The 14,309-nt window shown below is 38.6% G+C and overlaps 1 protein-coding gene and 1 long non-coding RNA gene across 3 annotated transcripts in view; both read right to left on the minus strand.

The window, feature by feature from the left end:
- Positions 1 to 14,023, minus strand: part of VPS41 (VPS41 subunit of HOPS complex) — a 107,676-nt gene extending 93,653 nt beyond the window's left edge. For both annotated transcript variants that reach the window (XM_026121438.2, XM_064506588.1), the window contains exons 1-2: positions 13,918 to 14,023; positions 9,101 to 9,139 (exon numbers count right to left, since the gene is read on the minus strand). In XM_026121438.2, the coding sequence (XP_025977223.1) occupies positions 9,101 to 9,139; positions 13,918 to 13,938 (60 nt within the window). In that variant the 5' untranslated portion in view covers positions 13,939 to 14,023. The remainder of the gene's footprint in view (positions 1 to 9,100; positions 9,140 to 13,917) is intronic.
- On the minus strand, positions 5,746 to 9,093 carry LOC135327500 (uncharacterized). The gene is made up of 2 exons (XR_010387695.1): positions 6,447 to 9,093; positions 5,746 to 5,879 (listed from the first exon to the last, which is right to left on the minus strand). It is a non-coding gene; the product is annotated as an uncharacterized LOC135327500 (long non-coding RNA).
- Positions 14,024 to 14,309: the final 286 nt, after the last annotated feature.

Genomic DNA, 14,309 nt, shown 5'->3' on the forward strand with positions numbered 1-14,309 from the left:
GTATTTTGGAATCAACATATAACCTAATTGATATGAGAAGGGATCCAAGAATATATCTGGATATTTGTCCACTTGCCTCCACCCCAAAAGAAATATACTTTTGTTTCTTTACAGTAACTCTCAGTAACCATACTCACTAATAACACATGCTGCATGAAGCATGTATACCAGCAAAGTCTTCCTCTTCCTCAACGTCATTTGGAAAACTTACTTTATTGGAAGCTGATGGTTGGGTCTTGTCAGAAATGAGGAGATGAGGGAGGTTTGCCTTATGAAAGTTTTAGAAGTCAAAACTTTTCCATTATAACATCTGATTTCTTCAATGTTTGTTTCTATCATTATAGTTTTTCATGAAAGCCCTGCACAAGACAACATGTTGCCACCCACTCTGACATGGGACTCAGAAAAGCCCCTGGCCAGACTCAAACATTCTTCTCAATAACAGCATTTAGGTCCCACGAGTTGTGAAAAAATTGTCATTTTTGATAAATAGTAGCTAGAAAAATCAAAGATTTGCCAAAATTTATGTTTCATTATCATAAAAACAATAGCAGATCATTACCTTGCATAAACTGAGAAACACAGAAACAAAGTGCGATTCAGAAGTACACTCATTCCTGAAAGGGTAACTCAGAGTCACGTGTTCAAGATCTTAAAGCATATTGGGCCATAATTGCTTTTTAAACAGATACCTGCATTTTAAAATGATGCAAACACCACACCTTACCTGCTGCCAATTTCTAGGTCTTAACCTAACTTCTTCAAAAGAAAGGAAAAACAATCCCAAAAGAAAATCTTCTGTCCTCCACTGTTTTGGCAGATATATCCATTTGTGCTGAAAGAACATGTGACAGAGCAAACAAGGAGAATTCTAGTAGACGAATACATAACTATTGGCATGTGCAGCTTTGTCATTACTGCTTCTGCATCCCTAGAATACGGCTCGCAGACTACTGTTCCCGTCTCAGTGATAAAGCGATGACCTATGCTATTTTCAGGATTAGGATCATGACTCAATTTCTCTCAATGTAACCCAATCTCTAACACTAGAAGGGTGCTAAGAAAAACTCAGACTAAGGCCTTTGATCTTCAAAAGCCCAGTTTGCTACATAGTGCATGAACTGGAACAAAACGTCGCAAATTATTGGCATATTTACTGTGCTAAATTCAAGTATTGCGTGCTACACTGGACCCTCTAGAGACTAAAACTGATCAAGAGAATGTAACCCCCTTTTCTCTATAGCTTTCACATTGATAAGTGTTCCCATAAGAAAATTTTAAGAAAGTAGAGAAGAACTATTTGGTGGAGTAAATCACAATGGGAAACAACCTTTCATCTTCAAGTTACTAGTTCAAAAGCAGGTAGATCAATATTGAATAAAAGCTATCAACATCCAAAGTCTTGTTTATTAGCCTGCTTAGCCAAAATTTGGAAAGCCAATTTCCCATACAGAGCTATATTATAACATTACTCATCTCAAGTGATGTCCTGGGTAGTGACATCAACAAAGATGCAAGTTACTGAGTCGGGTAAGGTGGACACACTGTCTTTTCTGGAAGAGACCTGGTTATTTAAACAAGTTTTGTGAAACACTTGCAGGAGAGTGCAGAGGAGCACAGACTGCTATATTCTGACACTATATAAATGTGAGAATTAAAATAAGTTGGATTAAATATTTGATTACTTGGAATAAATACTAAAAATTTTCAAGTTTCCTACCTGTACAAGAATTATTTTCTTTTCTACAACCACTGCCATACAAGACAACGACAAGCATGAAGACAAAAACTTCTAAACCATGAAGTCACATCTGTGATTTATGCTGCTAAAAATCTTGTTCTTGAGTCCTATGGCAGATATACAGTATTATCATCTCAGTGAAGGAAATGAATAAACTTCCATGCAGTTCCTTTATGATTCTTTGAGAGGCAAATCACCAAAACCTTCCCAATACCTGGCTGTAAAATTGCCAAACATGGATTAGGATGTTAAAATTTTGCACAGCAGTTTTCTGTTCTCCATAAGCATTTTCTGCAAGGATTTATTTAATCCCTTGACCTCTTTCGGAAAATGCAGATATACACCAGGAGCAAGGAATTATGATGATATGGTTGCCTGTGAATCTGTATTAAAATAGGCTGCATTCAGAGTATGAAATAACACAGATGAAAGGCAAAGCAGAGAGCACTATTTCTTCTCAATATCACTATGGTATAAAGGAAGTCACACTATATTTGCAGAACACCAATTGAAGACTTATTCCTACAGTCTTAAGGAGCTGGAGATCAGTCAAGTTGTGAAGCAGCAATAGCATAGAGATGGCATACTGTTCATGAGCAATCATCATAAATGGCACATTAGAAAAATAAAGTCCATACAGTATGACTTGACTTCACTCCAACTGCCTTCAATTTGTTTTATCTCATTGGCAGTTCTGTGCATGGCAAAGAATCCCTAGGAACATTTAAATCCACTTCAGTATTCAAAAGCACATTATCAGTTCAGCCACATCAATTGCACCATACCGGGGCAGCACAGGATAGACTGTTTTTATCTTCTGTGTCCAAATCCAATTCTAACAGAAAAAAAGACAGACAGTTCAAATCCCAATGAAACTACACATTTCTGCTTGTACTTTCCTTTTGCTGAGTAAGGAACTTCAGCAAACATTTGTTTTCCCCTATGAACACTACTCGAGCAGTCCAGTTGCCACCTTGTGATGTACTGCGTATGAATACCCTACAGTGCAGTTTTGGGAACAGTAGTTTTTGAAGTTATTTTCATTCACTCACCACAGCAGAAGAGCTAGATGGAAAATAACCGAATTGCCCCTCTACTTTCCCTTCCCCAGCCCAGAGCGTTAGTCTACCCAGATCAACGGATTTAGTACTTTGGAAAGGCCACATCTGCATACTCTGTTAACATACATAAATTAAATGCAATTGCAGAGCTAGTAACATGCACAGCAGCACTTTTATATTTTATATATTCCACAACATGCAGACAGAACAGGCACTTCTGATTAATATTAATTGCTCATTAAATGAAGCATCTAATTTTCACTTAAAACCAGTAGACATTAAAACAATACAGCAGTGATCCATTTTCCCTGCAAGTCAATCCTCTAACGATGTATATTATAATGTTAGTTACTAGTCATTGCAAACTTGTTTTTCAGATTAAGGTATGAAAAGATTCCATTTAAATTTTAATAAATAATTTACAATGCTCATCCTACTGACTCAAATTGATATATTATTTGCATGATACATTTTCTCATTAATAAGGAGAACTTTCTATTTGGAATTTCTATATCTTCTCCTTCCATCCTCATTCAAAAGGCCAATTTCACTTGGAGCCATGCTGGGGAAGCAATCTCTCTTCAGACTGCTCAGGTATGTGAAATAATATGCTTCCTGAGCATTTTCCCCCCTTTTTATGTTTTCGAAACACTTAGAAGAGAAAAATGGCAAGCTAGTGTAGAGATACTCAATAGTATGGAATAGAGATAGGATGAAATGAAATGACTTGTCAAAGGTCAGACAGGAGACAAAGTAGCAAGTTCAGCTCTAACAAAGAGTAGCCAAATGTACTTTTAATTCTTTTTTTCCATTGTTGCAATGGTGATGCCCCTTCAAAAGCCACCAGCCACAAAACTGCTCACCTCTTCCAGCCCACTGCTCAACACCCTATGTTAAGAGTGCATTTTGATGGAAATAAAGTATGACAAGGAGCCTTTTCTACCAGATGCTTTATTTACTTGAAATGATTTAATTGCTTTGACCTAATCTAGACCCAACCTACAAAACTAAGATCTGGAGTGCACTGAAAAGGAAAAGAAAACATCAAGGCTTTTTAGTTGCCTCTTCTTCAGGTTTATGTATTTTCCTAACTGTGCTCATGCTCAGATCACAGTTTTCAAAACCTTCAAGAATTAAAGCACTATCTCCTCAATGTCACTGAAAAGAGTGTATCTGAGCGAGGAGTATTTCTAGGCTAACACAAGTCACTTGAGTACTGGGTTGACAAGGAATTTCTACAATACTTTCCCCTCTACAAATTCTCCTAGAATTTATTAATACAATCTTAAAAAAAAAAAAAAGAAAAAGAAAAAAAAAGATTATACTAAATGAACAAACATACCCCTTTCACAGGGGGACCAGTGATCGAAGCTCAGAAAACAGACCAGAAAAAACAAGACCAGGGAACATAAAAATCTAGTGGCAGAATGGAAACATGCAATGAGAAACACTACAACAGAGAGATACAATCATTAAAAAAAACACAATACATTATAAAGAACAGTAATGCATATATGAAAGAGACATTTTAATTCTGATAAAACAAAGGACTATTTTTAAAAAACTTTGACAGAAAATAAACATCTGCACACATCTGCCTTTTTTTTTTAATAGGCCATTACAAAAAAAAAAAAAAAAAAGTACTGCAGTGCAGCACGAAAAAAAAAAGTCAGTGGAACTACTTCTACAATTACAGGATCATTTTATAGGACTTAACACTAGTATTGTGATTCCACTGAGACTTGTTCTTGAAAAGGTCCTCTCTGTTACAGCAATAAGTACTGGACCAAAGGCAATCCATTCAAAGCCGCAGCAGCAAATTAGAAAGAAGCAGAAAATATTAATAAATAATCACATTTCAGTACAGAGCTTTGATTCCCTCATCAAGTACGAAGGTTTATTTTCAGCTACTTCTGATTTCATATTATCAATACCTCACATTTATAAATGGGGTTTGATATTCTCTCATTACTTCTCAGAGGTAGGAAATTATTGCTCCATTTTGTAACGGGGTGTCAGGGGGGTTGGAAAGAGGGAAAGCATAATTATCCTGTACATGAAGTCCAAGGCTGTGACAGATGCTGAAGGTCTTGGGTCCTGGAGGCATGGTTCAAGACATTCATCTATAACATTCAAGCTACCTGAAATACCTGTTACTAACTTATGCAGACCTGCAATTTTCCAGAATGCAATATAAATATATGCTCTTATCAGTACAAATTATATCTGAATGGGGATGTTTTGTGCGCTTTATGTACAGTGAAGACAAAAATAACATTCACCTGACCTCACAAGATTTCATAACTGTCTCAAAATGAATCGTGGCTCTTCTTGTATTGTGCAGCTACAATACACTGGCTTAGTAAATCAACACACTCTAGCCACACAATGCAGAACAGCATGGAGGTTCAGAGAGATAAACTTCAGGGAGACTCAAGTAGGATTTTAATAAGCTTTCTTTTGAATTAGTAGATACAAAAGCAGCTCCTGTCTTCAGAGGATGCAAGTGATTCATGGGTGGATTCCACAATACATGCTGTTGTGTATGCTTCTATACTATCACTGTCTCGTGTTTTAAATCCAAAAAGATCTCTTGCTTTAAATTAAAATAGAAATTTGTTTAAATCACTCCATAACAGCCCTTTATGTAATATCACAGGATTATCTCACTAAAAACAAAGCTTCCAAAGACAAATATACATCCTGAGCAGCAGCAACAACTTCAGGTCAAGAAAAATTTTGCCATCTCATTTTAACATCAAGTTGCACTGCTAGTGAAGAAAGCTTAAGTATTTACTTATACATTTATTATTATAATCTTTTGCTAATTAGCTAGCAAGATCTAAGAACTATCTGCTTGACAGAAAACAGTTCAATTGTAAAAAGTAAGATTTTACAAAAATAGACACATTGCAAGAAAGAAAAATAATTTGAAAACAGAAATTTGGATTCAGGCTATACATAGTTTATTCAGACTTCTTTCTCCACAGTTTATGAACAGCCAAAAGTCAGATTACTTTGTTGTCTATTTTTAAGGTCTCATCAAATGTGACAGTCCAAACATGCGGCTCCAGGTGCTGTAAAATAAAATTAAATAAGCCAATGAAACCACATTGTACTAGGACTTTTCAGCTAAACAAACCTGCTCAGGCTCAGACCCAAATACAACATGTTTGACGATTAGTCAGAGTAGGGAGAAGTAAAACAAATGTACTTCACAAATGCAATTAAAAACAAAACAAAAAAATCCCAGAAGATATGAAAAGAAAATGGTTGTGCTTCCAGACTGCAGTAGAAATACTTAGCAAACCAAGTAGGTTTTTCTCTTGAGAATTAAAATACAGCTTTAGATATGCTGCTTTCTCATCATATCATGGTAGAATAAAGGGTAGTCTGTCTATATGAAAAAGCTTATAATATTGCATATCATATATAAGGATATCAAGGAAATTTTAAGTTCTACAGTAGTTACTAAGAAAGATTTTGTTTCCACAAACCCTGATACAAATAACTACCACTATCTCTACATTTAAAGGTCTGTTTCATATATGAACATTTGCACATATCCGCTAATTAATACCTCTGATTTTACACATTCTGATTTAAACAGTTGGAAAGCATCAAACTCATTTAAGCAGCCTTACCAATTCAACTGGGAACCAAGAGTAGGAACCAAACTTGCAATGAAGGGCTCTCAGCTGATGTACATTCAAGAACATCATTTTTGCAGAATCTCACATCTGAGACCTATTATAAAGCTCTACCATCAAGTCTGCACAAATGAGCATTCTGGCATTTGTTAAAGAACATGCCATTCAAAACAAATCAAGCAGGTACCAAGTCAGGATTAGCATGTTATTTGTTAAAAGCTAATAAAGGAACAAAACTAAAGTAGTTGCTGCATCAAAAAGAATCATTGTGTTAGATTCTTTAGGGATAGCAAAGTAGAAAACACAGAAAAACATTCAACAATTTTTTTACATATCCATTTCTGGCAAGGACATTAATTATTTAAAAATATGAACTTATAACATCTTCCTCCATAATAGAGAAACTTTCTATAGCATAACTTGGACATCTGTGTCACACTTCCTCTGAAAACCATAGTAATTATTTTCAATTTTATGAAAAGAATGTAGACAACCTTCAGTGCAAGACCAATTGTATACGCAAACAACTTTGTTATGATTGAAGACAGAGGTCTACAAAATCTGTGTCATAAATATATTTTATTGATGAATAAACCGGGACACAGATTGCAAGGATTAGAGTCCAGGATTCCAGTACTGTAAACATAAACCCACCCCAATTTACCCAAACCGTAAGCCACCCAAAAGAAATCATACAATTTTATGATCACTAGAGGGAAGAGTGGAGCCTTCAGTTCAATCTTATCCCTATCTCTACTTCAAATAATACAAGCAATCACTGATAACACTTTGACTTCACGTTTTTACAACTATTTTTGTTTTTTCCTTAACTTTATCTGAATGATTACTAGAAATAGTTTAGTAAGTGATGTAAACATTAAAATTGTGCAAATGCTTTAATACTTCCTTTAAACACTTTTTAAATATTGTTTCAAAGTGTCATTTGTCCAGCCAGCTGTACAGTGTCAAGACACTACAGACTGGACTATTCAAAGAAAACTCATGGAAAGCGTTCTCACTGTTCTTTAGATCTGACATCTACACTCTCAATATTAACATTTTCTTTTCACATCTCTTCACATGTGAAATTAATATCAAAAATAGACATCAGCTTCAACAAGGGGCTTGTTGAAATTTTATAAACTTCAATTTCACCAAAACTGCATAATGCCTAATTTCTCTAAAGCTAAAAACAAACAAAAATTTCTTCCAAAACAAAACAAACAAAAAAACCATTGCAATGCATCTTTGACCAATTCCACCATCAACATGTATTTGCAGTGGGCTGAAGTGTTGAGAAACTATTAAAATACTGTTAAAAAAAAGTTCTCTCTTGGAATGGGCTTTAAAGAACAAGAAATTTGACAGGTAAATGGCTGTATTCACTATTTTGTGAATGTCAACACTTGAGAGATTACTTTTCTATATAATGCTGAATACTTGTCACACTCACTGCCTATGTGCACTTCACATCATAGAGTCCCAGACATCTCATTCCCAGTTGCAGGGCAATGCCATTCTAAAATGAAACTATTTCATGCTGGGCAAAAAAGTCTGGTCAAGGCAGCTGATTCACGCAGCAGCATCAAGGGGCCCTCTGCCAGAGCAATCTCTCCTTCTCATCAGGAATGCCCTAGTGTACCAGTACAGAGAAGTAACAGCCCCAAGGAAAGGTGTGGGGGAGAGGGAGTTATTCCACAAGAAGCACGGCCACCATCCTTTCCAAAAGATTTTTTCAAAAGCCACCACCACCTCTGCAGGACTCACCATCCTGGAAATCAGGATTTCTACATGCTCAGTGCTTGAATCCAGATCCCAAGTGTGAATATTTGGCTTTAGATGAAGAAAGTCTTCCCACCAGCAAGTCCATTAAAGTTTCCGAAGATGAGGAACCACTTTACTTAGATACTTAATGGGTGAAAACTGTTGTGTTTTGTCAAGGTAATGCCCTGCTCAATTTTCTGTCCTTTCTGGTAGCCACAACTGCAGCTGCTCAACTACTCCCCCCTTATTCTTCCCTGTAGTCATTGTAGACCACACTAAAGTCATGTAAGCACGAGATCTCTTGTGGCCCCTTCAAGACTGGTTTGAAGCTAGTGCACTGCGCGCTAGCTAGTGCATTGCTGTCCAGGGGCAAATTCTTGAATTGTCTGCAGCTTCCTTTCTTTCCTTATCCCTACTTCTTCCAGCAACCTACAGCAAGCTAGGCAAACCTCTCAAAAGCATAAGCAAATTTTTGGCACAATGCCATCTCAAGAACAGAGACTCAACAGAACAAGATTAAACACAGACTGTAAAGATATAACACTGGAATTACTTGAATATAGTATTACTGCATATATAATTACATCAATTAAATTTTCATTTCATCAAAACAGAAATGCATGCAGTTGAATTTTTCTCCCAGTATAACTCACTACACTAAAATTGGGTGATCATATTTTTAAGATAAAGTAGCATTTTAATAGCAAACCACAGCTCCCTTTTAATCATCAACCCCAGCTTAACATTCACTGCTATAGTACAAGCACAACTTCTAAATAAGCAGCTGCCAGAACAAACAAATAAGGGTAATATTTTTCCCTCCATACTGACAAAGGACTAGCACTGAAACCAATTCAGGTATGAAGCATTTTAAGGAGGCTTACCTCAGATTCATCTGTTGATTCTTCATGAGACCTGGTTTCCTGAAAACAATACGAAGAAGAACAAAGGCAAAATTAGGTAGGTACATATATAACCTAAAAAAATGAGCAATATTCCCCTTTTTAAGTACCTTTTTAACCATTATTAAGAGACAGAAGACAGAGTGGAAGCAGCTCAGAGGTTCAGAGTGATTCTGAACATGTCAGAAATGACTATTCTCTACATTCATACCCAATTTGTGCTTACACTTGTAATCTAGTGCCACACTGACACTCAGTGGCACCAGTTGACTGTGATACTACTGTTGGTCACTCTAAAAGAGAAAGCAAAGTGCATCATCTGAAAAAGCATCAAGTCCCAGGGAAAGTTTCTCTATCTACCCAGGAATGGTAACAAACTCTGCAAAGCAACTTCCCATGCCTTGAAACACAAGGCAGAACAACATTCTCAAGTTATCCATAAACCAGTTTTGGTATTCAGCTATGAATACACTTATCTCAAAATAAACTAATTTCAAACCATTTTCCATAGAAATCCATCAAGAATGCAAGTTTAATGACTTTTTCCTTCCCATCCCCCATCAGTGCAAACCAAGTGCCCTTCTCTGCCTTTGATACAACTGTACCTTTAAAACCTCTCTCTGGCAAGACGATGAATCTTACTGTACTACAAAAAAAATTTAAGTCAACTCCTGCTAATCTCTTACCTGTCCACTGGTAAAATCTGCTGATGCAATGCCTCCTCAAATAGGTCAGCAAAATGAAGATTTACTTAACGTATTTATTGTTATCAATAGCAATAAAAGGTTACAGATAATATGCTGACACTGAACGTAAGCATTTTAACAACAACGCATGATATAAACGAGCATGAGAAAAGGTGGTGGTTCAAATCTTATGAAGTAATATTTGGACAATAAGATAGACAAGTACAGAATTTCACAAGAGAAGCCAAAAAGAGAGACAGTTACCAACAGTGCAAGGAGGAATGAAAAGGGAAGAAAATTTAATGCACTGATGACCAGTGTCATCTTTAGTTTGTCACACTTATTTGTTTTCCCTTGTTTATAAAATGCACTTATTGTGACCTCAAGGCAGAAAGCAGATGTCTCCTTTGCACTGCTGGAGGTTCACCTTTAGTGACTATCACACCTGATTAGAAATACATATGGGGGAAAAGAAAGGCAACATTTCTATTTTCTATTGGAAGCTCAGGGTAAAGTGTTACCACAATTACTGTCATCTGTTTCCCATACTTTGTTTACTGCAAACAGGCCTACCTCTAAAACATGCATCCCATAGAAGGGCTATCTGTGTAGTCTATATTCATGACACGATTTTGGGAATGGTGAGAAGAAATATGGGAGGCAAGGGAAGATGGAGTAAAATCCTAGCACCCTTTCAAGCTAAGATTTGACTTTGGAAGTATAACTGTCTGCCAGTCAGTCTCACGGTCTCTGTTCACAACATACATTCACCTTTTTGGACATAATGATTTTATTACATAGAATCTCTGTGCATCTTAAATTCTACTCAACAACAACAACCACCAAAAGATGACAGAGCTAAAATATAGTTATGTAACATCAACAGCCTACAGGTCAAGGTATTACAACACACAAGATACAATGCAAAACATCAACACATTCCTAACAGGAAAACTGCCTTTGATTACTGTAGAGCACAAGATGCTTCATCAGCCCTTTATAAAGCAAAACTATTAGTTCTATCATTTTGATATTTCCAATTCTTCCAAGGGCTCTATCTAAGCTTAGAAAGCTTTTTGATTACATCTGTGCCAGTCAAGCTACACAAACAAGGAACCTTAGAGCAGGTTTATTCTGCATCAACAGAAGAATTTGTTTGCTAAAAGAAAATATTAACCTGCACTCTCGAACAAAATAAGCTGTTACAACAAGTGACATTTCTGCTGGTACATTTGAGACTTGCTAGTTTAGCTACATCACTTGTATTTTTTTTCCATGTTTCCAATTGCTCTGGTTATTCAGCAAAACACAAGTGTAGGCAAAACCAGAGACAAGAATTTTCAAGGTGAGGTTACTGTATAACACCACACAGACAGATTCACACACAGTGGAGTAACAGCCATCTTGCTGTTATACCAGTCAATCATTACATCCTCCTGAGTCACTTTAAACAACAGAGATTACAATAAGTTCCAAAGATGCCCTTGCGAATAACAACTTGCAAACTCTCGGCCTACAAAGTCAGGACACACCAGAAACTGACTCGAATAAAAAGAGTTCATATTGGTTCACATCAACTGGTTATCTGGGACGTATCCCTCCTTACTATACTCATAAGCCACTGCAATTGCAGCCACTAGATTTCGTAAGTTGTGTATATATACAGGCACATTTTAAATCCTTTGTGGCCTTTATGCTTTACTAAAGAGAATGACATGCAAAAATTCAAAGCAAGTCTTAGCTTAGAAAACAAAGGCATAAACCGTATTTGTTGCTTGACAAGAATTTAGCTGAAGGTGTTTAGATAGGCAATTGCTAGACTGTTAGACAAGTAACTGCTAACTCACTATGCTAGCAACTTACTATGAAAAGATTTTTGTCCCACTCCCATAGGCAATACTAGAGCAGCAAACTGCAGTTATGACTGCCCTGGAGTTTTGTTATTCCCCCCTCCCTCCCCCTAAATGCATGAACCAAGAGGATTATCCCCCACTTCTACATTTTAGTAGTCTCGTAACTGTGAAAAGGAAATCCCTCATCGGGGATTAATAGGTGACCAGAATCCCAAATCATGCAGGAATAACTGTCATTGGTAGGTCTGTCAGACTCTAGGGGAAATTCAGCAGTGGTGTTACTGTACACTTCAGTCAGCTGGCAAATGCTGTTGCTCAAGCCGCCTAAGAATGGAAAAAGGGAACACGGATGAGAAAACCACAGAAATGTAAAATAACCTCTGATTCTTATGCTGACTCTTCTAAGTGAGTGATTATAACGTCTCAATAAATTCTTAATCCAGCTTTCCAGTATGATGGATATGGGGCTTTCCTTTTCCCCCTCCCTCACAAAAAACAGATGTTTTCAACTATCTTTTTAGGCCCATAATCTGCTGGGAGGCAAAAATCATAAAACCTGGATTTCAAAGAAACTGTGCTATCACTTACCTCCACAGACAACCTACAGATCCCTTTCAGTAGAGGAAGGCATACTCTACATATAAAACAAACAAGTGAATATGATAACTCTTATACCATAGCTCAAAGAGATCAAAACACAGGCTGTTTTAATCTCCTCCATTTTTAAATAAGATAAGAAGTTTCAGAGTTGGTTCTACCCCAAGAATTCTCTTAAATGCTGTCACATTTAAAAACTTGCTGAATCAGACAACCAAGCCTCTCCAGAGGAAACCAGTCCTGCCCAACAAAACCTATGGCAACAGGAAAGGTGGAAACCAGATGCATAGTAACCAAATGCCAATTTCCAATTAAGACTGATTTCCTCAAGAGAATTTAAAAAATCTCACATTTAGGCATTCAACAGAGACAAAAGTCATGCTGCTCGGCACTATGTCAAAAAAAAAAAAAAGAAAAGAAAGAAGTTCAGTAATGAAACATAAGAAAGTGTTGAAAGCAGTAAGCCACTTTTTTTTTTAAGCTTTTATCATTTTCTTGGGAGAGGAGAGTTTTATGAGTCTTATGAGGAAAATCACTTCAGAGAACCATGGGTCACAAGGTCATAGAATAAAACCCCAAATGTTCAAGTTCTGTCTCAGAAGAAAATTCCACTGTTGAGATTAATTTGCCCATATCTTCTGTACCACTTTCCAAAAGAGTGTTTCTCAACTATTTTAGATGGACTCTTTCTTCTCTTCCCTCAGCTCCTCAATCCTTGCTCTACACAGGCACCAGCTGCATTTCAAAACCTACCGTCACATCTGTCCCCTAGATGCTAAGTCCCTTATGAGGGGATATCTAAGCAAACAAACAAGCAAAAAAAAAACCTTAAAAAAAAATTATGATGCTAACACCTTACCAGTTCTATGGTTTGGTGAGAGTAAGACACAGAAAGATTTCATTTTTAAAGAGGGGGAAAAAACCTGGTTTCAGAGACTGAAACATGACTGAACCTTTCAAAAACTGCTTAAATATTTTTTTCCTGTTACATTCACATATAGCATGGTTTTACAGACAACCCTTTTCAGACTGTCACAAAGATCTTTGGAACTCTTTTTTGTTTGTTCGTTTTTAGTTTCTGCTGTGCATCTATACATACATGCACAAAGCAAAGTGCAACACTAAAACGAAATTCAGTCCTGGTCCTTCCAGCACTCCAACAGGGGCAGCCTGCAGGCCTCAGGCCTGAACGCTCACCAGCGGCTCCACGGCAGCGCCCGCCAGACGACTCCTTCGCGAGAGCCCTCTGGGCACTTTAACGGCGCGCCGCCTCGGCCCAGCCAAGCGGGCCCCTCCACACCCGCGCAAAGCGGCAGGGGGACAAGCGCTGCGCTGCCTCCCCGGGGCGCAGGCCCCTCCGGCTGGCGGCTGCCCTCACACAGAGGCCGGAGTGAAGCGGCCTCGCACCGCCGCCTCCTCGTCGTCCACCACCATCCCGCTCCGCCCCAGTGCGGCGAAGTTTCAGCGGTGGCTCCCAACCCCCCCCGACGACAACGGCCGCCACCGCCACCCCGCTCTAGACGGACCGCTGCGCACCTTTATCCCCCTCCGCACACGCTATCCCGTCCCCGCTCTGCCTTCAAAGCCCCCCACCCCTCCCGGCCGCCTGCCCCCAGGACTCCTCGCCCGCGACCGCACGAGGCAGCCCCCTCACGGCCTCTACCTTCTCCTCAGCTTCCGCCATGGCGCGCCCGGCAAGCCGTCACGTGAGGCGCAGGAAGCCGGCGCCGTGCGGGGCACTCTGGGAGATGTAGTCTGGAGGTTTGGGGAGTCTCTCCCCTCCCTCCCCACCCCCCTTTTTTTTTTTTTTTTTTTTTTTTTTTTTTTTTCCTTTTTTTCTCTGTTTATTTGCTGCTGGTGTGGCGAGGCCGGTGAGGGGGAGGTGCCCGGCGCTGCGCCAGGGGCCCCTGCGCGTCCCCCTTGAGGCGCCGGGGGCGGTTAGCAGTCGTTAACGGCGGCTAACGGTAGCCCTGGTGGGTCGCGGCCTCGGCAGCGCAAAGGCGAGCCTGGGGCCAGGAGGACACCACGTCATGCCATGTATTTCTCAATGCCACC

Source organism: Dromaius novaehollandiae, chromosome 2, assembly GCF_036370855.1.
Source record: "Dromaius novaehollandiae isolate bDroNov1 chromosome 2, bDroNov1.hap1, whole genome shotgun sequence".
Lineage (NCBI taxonomy): Eukaryota > Metazoa > Chordata > Aves > Casuariiformes > Dromaiidae > Dromaius > Dromaius novaehollandiae.